This window comes from Poecilia formosa, unplaced genomic scaffold, assembly GCF_000485575.1.
Source record: "Poecilia formosa unplaced genomic scaffold, Poecilia_formosa-5.1.2 Scaffold339, whole genome shotgun sequence".
Lineage (NCBI taxonomy): Eukaryota > Metazoa > Chordata > Actinopteri > Cyprinodontiformes > Poeciliidae > Poecilia > Poecilia formosa.
In genome coordinates this window covers 590,761-599,253 of record NW_006800278.1, presented here as the reverse complement: position 1 = coordinate 599,253, position 8,493 = coordinate 590,761, and the positions used below count along the sequence as shown (strand labels likewise).

Genomic DNA, 8,493 nt, shown 5'->3' with positions numbered 1-8,493 from the left:
GACAAATCGTCTCTATGACGACCAGGGCGACTTGCACAACCAACAACCACAGCTCTGATTTGCTCCTGAAACCACGCCCCCCTAGTATGCATGTGCATCTGGAGGGGAGGGGCGCAGCAGAGGGGAGGAGTCCACCAGAAAGGGGAGGAGCCTAGCATGGTGGGAGGAGCCCAGAATAAAGGGGATGAGTTAACAGAAAGGGGAGGAGCCTAACATGGCGGGAGGAGCCCAGAAGAAAGGGGAGGAGCATAACTGGTGGGAGGAGTCCAGCAGAAAGGGGAGGAGCCTAACTGGTAGGAGGAGTCCAGCAGAAAGGGGAGGAGCATATAACTGGTGGGAGGAGTCCAGCAGAAAGGGGAGGAGCCTCGTCTTGCAGGATCAGAGCAGCAGCTTCTGAATGGTCCCTCTGCAGTGAGGACAGTCAGCTCATCAGAGCAGCACTGAGACGTCTCTCCTCTTTGCTCACTCTCATGTTGATGGTTGGAGTCCTGCCCTCTGCCCCCTGACCTCTGACCTCCCCCCTCGGCCCTATGAAGGGCCACCAAGGAGCCTACTCTTAATGGAGCCTGAATGCAGCGTTTCACAGCTTCATGGATCTGCAGACACCATAAAACCTGCTTTCCTGCCGAGGAGCTTCAGGAGCCGGTGTTACAGCAAAATCTGTGACCCAACATTTTCTGACCGCAGGGGGCGATAGAGCGCAGATACGTCTTGAAGATCAGCGAGAAGAGTATTTAGTAAACTGCGTGAAAACTGATACAGCTGGGATTGTAAACTTCACGGCTCCTTTACTGCCATCACATTGACGGAGAACATATAATGTATTACTTCGTATTTGACTCTGAAACGTTTTGGTGGACCGTCGCACTGACTGCCTGTGTGCTCTGATCTGGAATAAATCTGGAAAACATCGAATAAACATTACTGACTGCAACCTAAATATGTTTAAAAATAATTAAATGGACTTTTGGATCATTTTAATTTAATTAATTATATTAATTACATTATTAAAATGTATGTCTTAAACACAGTTCAAAGTAATCAAATTAATTAAAATTGTTATTCAGTTTAATAAAATCTTAAGGTTTATTTATAATCATAAATTTTAACTGATGTTTTAATTATGAGAGAAAAGTAAAAGCCTTTAGAGGAAGAGCAGCTGCAGGAAGCCAGACAGGAACTTCCTGTCTCTGTGGCACTGACCCGTCCGAGTCCTGGAAGTTGATGTTCAGCCTCTTGGTGGAGCCCAGCAGCTCTGGAAGACACAAAACACGGATCTGGATCAGCAGGACATCAGAGGGAGCCGGCCACTAATACCTATTCACACGAGTCAGTCAGGTTTATTTCAGGCTGCGTCATCACAAATAATCCAAAACTACTGACAAAAACAAGCAACATTCTCTATTCAAAAACCCTTTCTGCTGAATTATTGAATAAATAGACATACAAGCTGAAAAACAAAGATATTTATAATTTTGAATCATCAGGTTGTTCATCAGATTGGAGGAAAGCTCATCTTTCCAGAGTTCCTCTGATCATTCATAGAGCGTCTGTGGAAATGTGGACGCTGACTTTAGCATTAGCTGCTACATGTTTGGAATTGAGATGCTATTTTAGTCCAGAGTTTCTCCACCCTGGTCCTCAGGCCTCCTGTCCTCCATGTTTCAGGTGTTTCCCTTCTGCCACCTGGATTGTGTCTCTGGGTGATTAACAGGATCTGCAGCTCCTGATGGTCCTGCAGTCATTTGGATCAGCTGTTCTGGAACAGAGGCTCATCTAGAACATGCAGAGCAGGGGGGCTGAGGACCAGGGTGGAGAAACACTGATCTAGGCTAGCATAGCTGTGCTGATAGGCTAACTCCGCTTAGCACAACTTAAACACAACAAAAATCTTTTCCAGCATCCAATCAGATCGCTTAGATTCAGAAATCAATCCCCAGTAGGCCGAGAGAAGCGGCTTCATAGCTGTTAGCAGATGTAGCTAGAGCGTCAGATTTACAGGTGGACAAGAAACTGGGTCGTTAGTGGACGTTTCCGTGCGTCAGACTTATGGACGTACCAGAAACAAAATACAATGGTTCCTCCTCAGGACTTCGTGATTAATCACTGAAATGTTTAAATTTACAGTAATTAAATTACTGACCTTCGCTGACCTGTCAGTGAAGCTAACAGGTCAGCAAAGCTAACAGGTCAGTGGTGCTAACGTTAACCCCTCTGTCTGTCTCCTGCAGAGCGGCATAGTTAAAGCACCGGGTCTTCCTGCAGACGTGATCATGCTTCCAACAGTCGGAGTGCTGGAAGAGTCGGTGGGATTCCCACTGGGATCACTCAGCTTGCTGCTTTGATAATGACCTGGATTTTAAGATTCCTGGGAATAAATCAGCAGAAAAACACGAAGCCAGACACGAGGCGCAGCAGAAACAGGGGGGGAGGGGCTGAGAGCAGATACTGCTGAAATAAATCCATAATTTTACCAAAACCCATCCTGAGCTTCACTCTGAGCTCAGACTCTTCATCAGTCACTCATCTTCATCGCCTTGCAGCTGCTGAGACTCGCTAACAGGAAGTGATTGTGATTGTTTTTGACTTTATATCCAATCAGAGTCGACCTGAAAACATCTGACACAAAGTTCAGCAAGTCAAGAAAATGGAGGACATTGTTGGTTTGAAAGGCTCAACAACAGCGGCCATCTTGAAAAATGGCCATCATCCTGAAATCCAAGTGGCTGATGGGAAATCTGAGAAACATGTAGCCTGAGGAGTTAGCATGCTAATGCTAATGCGAGTACCCATGTTTCTCCAGAGGACTCTGATGCTGCTTCCTGGTTGGACTGAGGCTTGTTCTGTGGGTCAGTGTGGACCAGAACCAGAACCATCACTGAAGCTTGTTGTGTTGGTTGGTGTGTTTTCAGAACCAGAACCTCTGGACCCGGCCCGCGGCTGCAGTTATTTCTGCTGCAGCTCTGCTGCCACAAGAATGCACCGCAGGCAGGAGGAGGTTCTGCTGCCGGCCCGTTTGGGCTGAAACAGAATCTGTAGTAAAACGTCTGCAGCCTAAAATTAGACGGCTCTGATTACAGGTCTGCAGAACTTTTGTTTCTGGGTTGGACCGGAGACAAAGAAGCGGAGCGGTGCGGTTCCGCTGCAGACCCAACACTGTGGGTTTGCTTTTCCAGGGTTCGGGCCCCGGTCCAATCAAAGCACGGTCAGAACCAGCAGCTGAAGGTTCAGACAGCAGGAACAGAACATCATGGCCCGGTCCGGAAAGGAAGTTCTGATCAAACGACTCAACGCCAACACTGCTTCTGGGTCAGGCGAGTCAGCTTCCTGCTGGACCGGTTCTGGCTAAATGGGTCAGAACTTCCTCTGAAGCAGTGACGGCTGAACTTCACTCTGAGGAGTTCCTGCTGCATCCAAGGTCCAAAAGTCACCTGCACGGCCCGGAGGAAACAGAACCAGAACCAGGGACCGGGACCAGGAACTAGGACCAGAACCAGGGAGCAGAACCAGAACCAGGGACCAGGAACTGGGACCAGGACCAGGACCAGGGACCAGGAACTAGGACCAGGACCAGAACCAGGGACCAGAGACCAGGAGCTAGGACCAGAACCAGGGACCAGGAACTAGGACCAGAATCAGGCCCAGGGACCAGAACCAGGGAGCAGAACCAGAGACCAGGACCAGGACCAGGACCAGGAACTAGGACCAGAATCAGGCTCAGGGACCAGAACCAGGGCCAAAGAAGGGACCAGGGACCAGGAATTAGGACCAGAACCAGGACCAGGGACCAGAACCAGGGAGCAGAACCAGAGACCAGGACCAGGAACCAGGACCAGGAACTAGGACCAGAATCAGGCTCAGGGACCAGAACCAGGGCCAAGGACCAGGGACCAGGGACCAGGAATTAGGACCAGAACCAGGACCAGGGACCAGAACCAGGGAGCAGAACCAGAGACCAGGACCAGGACCAGGAACTAGGACCAAAATCAGGCCCAGGGACCAGAACCAGGGCCAGGGACCAGGAACTAGGACCAGAACCAGGACCAGGGACCAGAACCAGGGAGCAGAACCAGGCACCAGGACCAGGAACCAGAACCAGGACCAGGGACCAGGACCAGAGACCAGGACCAGGGACCAGGACCGGAACCAGGGACCAGAACCTGAACCAGGGACCAGAACCAGGGACCAGGAACTAGGACCAGAACCAGGGAGCAGAACCAGACACCAGGACCAGGAACCAGAACCAGGACCAGGGACCAGGACCATGACCAGGGACCAGGAACTAGCACCAGGACCAGAACCAGGGACCAGAGACCAGGGCCAGGGACCAGGAACTAGGACCAGAACCAGGACCAGGGACCAGAACCAGGGAGCAGAACCAGACACCAGGACCAGGGACCAGGACCAGGACCAGGACCGGAACCAGGGACCAGAACCTGAACCAGGGACCAGAACCAGGGACCAGGAACTAGGACCAGGGACCAGGACCAGGGACCAGAACCAGGGACCAGAACCAGGGACCAGAACTAGAACCAGGACCAGGGACCAGGGACCAGAACCAGGACCAAACTCGGTTGTCCAGCTCAACCTGTGGATCTTTTCCTTTTGGCCTCCAGATCAGAACCAACATCTGGGCTTTTCTCAAGGGCCCACCAGTTCTGTTGACCCGGTTCTGATCTCTGAGAGCGAAGGCTCCCTCGCTGCTGTTTGACGGAGTCACTCTGAGGTCCGATTGGAAATGCAGCGGTACCGCCTTGTCCCCTTCCAGGTCGGGCCTTCAGAACCTGGCACAGGAACACTCAGCCAGACCAGCGCCGTCTTATCTGAGCCCGTCCTCCACTCTGGAGCAGCGCCAGAACAAGTGGTGGTATCGCCTCCCTGTTGGACTGGAGACGAGTCGGTTCTGGTCCAACAGAACCAGGGGCCAGTTCTCTACCGTCCTTCAGTTTGAAACAGGAAGTTGCTGAGTGGCAGTGCTCAGCTACTGGTTGCCATGGTGACTCCCACCTTTTCTGGGAGAGCTGATGGGTTGAACAGAACCTCCAGGTCCACTTTCTCCAGAACCAATCAGAGAAGAGAAAGTGGGCATGTCTCTGCTCTCTGATTTGTCAGAAACCAGGAAGTCCTCCACCAGTGGGAGACCCAGAAGGTTCTGGATGTTCTACTGGGTCAGAACCATCTTCACTCTGCACTGAACAGACTGAGTGATGGTTCTGATGGATCAGCTTGGTCGGATGTTCTGGACCGGAACCGGGCCGGTTCCATCAGAGCAGATCTGGACTGGAACCAGGCCATTATTCCCAACACAGAGAGAATGAAGTGTTCAGTTCCAGACAGCTCCATGTGTGAGCCGCTGCCTGGGAGGGGCCGGGGCAGAACAATGCCCCCCCTGCACTCCTACTGCCCCATCTGCCCCACGCCACCCCCACCCCGCTCTGAGGAACAATCAGTTTGGGGAAGGAAATATGTCGGGGAGGGGGGTTCTGCTCCCTCGTATCCAGAGTCACGGTCGGGTTACAGAGCGACGCCCCGCGCGCTCAGACATCCTGGACTCGCTTCCTGACGGGAACTCCCTGAACACGGACCTGGACCAGTGGATCCGGACTCTCAGCTGATTCTGATGGGTCCGAAACGTCCCGGTCCGCTTCGGCTTCTCGCCCTGACAATAGATCCTCAGACAGAACCATGTCCTGACCCGGTTAGAGACCAGGAGGGAAACGGGAGGTCGGAGGCCGGATCAGAACCGAACAGACCCAACGCCTGAACGCACAGCGGGAATGGAAACAACATAAAGGTCACCGAGGGGTCACGGCTGACAGGAAGACAATGGTGGGGAGCTAAAGATTTAGCTTGCTAGCCAAATATTTAGGGAGAAATTTAATAGTTTTGAGCTCATTAAATATTCAGTTTAAATCTGTGACATTTATAGATAACTTAATAACACGGTGACTGAAAAATGAACCGCCATGTTCCCTCTAATTTATCGCTGAATGACCCAAATCACGGCCGTTCAAGTTCCCTGTAACCCTACCAGGGGGCGCTGTAGGACAAACGCGCAACTCCAAATGGTCCAAATGTTCAGGTTTCCAAACTAACGTCAGGATTCATCCTGAGCTGGTATCAGCAGAACCAGAACCAGACGTGAATAAAACCTCTCCGCTGCTGATGTTTTGTCACCATTTTATGATGAATCTGTTTTTTGCGTTTTCATTCAATCTGCTAATTAAATGGGACTGTGATGCGTTCACGGACTCCCGGTGCCATCAGTTCATTATCACTGTTTAGATTTACCGTCTGGATTCTTCTGCTGCTGAACTCTGACGTCAATGATGGCAAACTCGCTCAGACGCTTCAGTTCCACACATGGAGGACAAGCAGATCGGGTTTCATCGGATCGAGCTGCTGTAAACGATGTGCAGGTGTTGTGCTGAGAATCGTTGCCTGTCTGGTTCTTGCTGAGATGTTTGGACTCCATGTTGGTTCAGCTTCAGGCCGGGTTCAGCTGCGGGATCATAGGTCAGAAGTCCAACTGATGGTGTTTGCTTGCTAAATTCTGCAGTGCTAGCTCTCAGCAAGCTGTGAATGGTGGAGGAAAGACGTTCCGAACCGAAAGTTCTGGTTCTGTTCACTGGTTTGGGTTCGTTCTGACGGTTTGGTGATCTCCCTACAGATCCACATCAGAACCTGAGGTCGGGATCGATCCGACGCGTTCCGGAGAGGGAAACACCAGCATTCCTCCGCTCCGCGGCAGCCGCCATGTTTCCATCCGAACGTCACGCTAGCTTTCAGCTCACGTTGAATATGTCGCAAAAAAGAAAAAAAGGGAAATATGAATTAGGTGTGTTTCCACTTCCTGTTTGAAATGGATCAACCAGGCTAGCGTGATGTCATCAGATGTTGATGCTACGCATGGTAAACAGGAAGTAGCGGTCGGTAGCTAGCATGGAGCAGACTGTGGTGTCGCTGGTGAGGCTCAGATCCACCAGCAGATGGCAGCATTCGAACTTATTCAGCTAACGTTTCCATCTTTAGTACATTATCGGTTTTCTGAAAAACCAAAAACTACCTCAAGTTATCGTACAAACATTATTTAAACTTTTTTTTACGTTTTCATCAACTTTTTCTAATGTGATATTTAAAAACACGGAGGCTAAGTCTGTTTCCATCTGATGGCCATGCTAGTTCTGACCAAACTCTTAAAACGTTTTTTATGAAATTAGCCGTTTTTCCATCAACATTTTTATGCTGAAAAAAACAGAAAAATTGAAACGTTAGAACAAAACTTCAGTCCAATTAAAGCTATAGAAATGTCTGATGTTCAGCTCAGATCTACTTATTAAAATATTCACCAACAAAAAGGTTTTGAAATGAACTGATTGTTCATTTATTTCATTGTTTGTGAATAATTACTTTCTGACCCTCAATTAAAAATTTGAATCAAGTCCCAGCACTAATTTTCTCCTTCTGGTTCATTTTTATTTATATAGAGCCGATCTTCCTCCTCCTCGTCTTCCTCGATCGTTTTGCTTTAATTTATTCATTAAAATTGTTGCTGCCACAGAAACGTGTTAAAGATACAGATTTAATGAGGAGCTGAAGGAAAAGTGGAATTTTAACACGAAATAAACTTTTAATGACGTGAGAAACAAACTATCAGGAAGAATCCGACGGGAAGCTTCAGAGTGATGAAGCTGATGAAGATGAAGCTGATGAAGATGAAGCTGAAGCTGATGAAGACCCGCCCCCGACCTGGCCCAGCCTTTGTCCCAGCTCCTCACTCGGCCGCTGATGTCATCCTGCAGGAATGTTTTTCCATCCCGGCTCCGAGGCGGGAATCCGACTCCAGGCGAGCTTAGCTTCCGAAGCCGCGCTTTTCCAGAAACAGGAAGTGGAAACTGGAGCTTCACTGGTCACTTCCTCCTCGGTTCAGTTGCTGCAACCGGTCAGAACCGGATCAGAACGCCTGGATTCACCTCCATGTTACAGATCAGAACCCGAATCAACAGAACATCAGCTGGGGGTCAAAGGTCGCTGCTTTACATTACAGGGAGTCTTTTCGTCCCACTGTCACCGTGTGCTTTGCGGCTGGTGGAGGGAAAATCCAGTTGGATTATTAACAATAATTTCTGCTTCAGTTTATCAAAGGATCGTCCGGATTTATTCCAGACTGAAATAAAAACATTAACGCGTTCCCCTCTACCTCCCTCCGTCCTCCATTGTGTTTTAACAGATCATTACAGGGAGACAGCGCCACCTTTCTGCAGACAGGCGGCGACGTTCACATTTCCATCAGAGGTTTTTGGAGTTTTTTAGTGAAGAATTGTAAAAATGTTCACAGCTGAGCTGACTGGCTCTGCCCACTAGCGCTGTTCCTGACCTTCTCCATCTTCATGACCTGTGAACCCAGCCAAGCTTGTCAGCTTCAGAAAAACCAAAATGAGTCAAAATGTTTTTGTAATCCAAGATGGAGGTGACAGAAAGAAGATTGGTTTT

At 49.6% G+C, this 8,493-nt stretch overlaps 1 protein-coding gene across 1 annotated transcript in view; it reads right to left on the bottom strand.

Moving 5' to 3' along the window:
- caskin2 (CASK interacting protein 2) overlaps positions 1-8,493 on the bottom strand; it is a 36,912-nt gene that overhangs the window by 23,246 nt on the left and 5,173 nt on the right. The window contains exon 3 of the mRNA XM_016661671.1: positions 1,204-1,255. Coding sequence (XP_016517157.1) covers positions 1,204-1,255 — 52 coding nt within the window. The remainder of the gene's footprint in view (positions 1-1,203; positions 1,256-8,493) is intronic.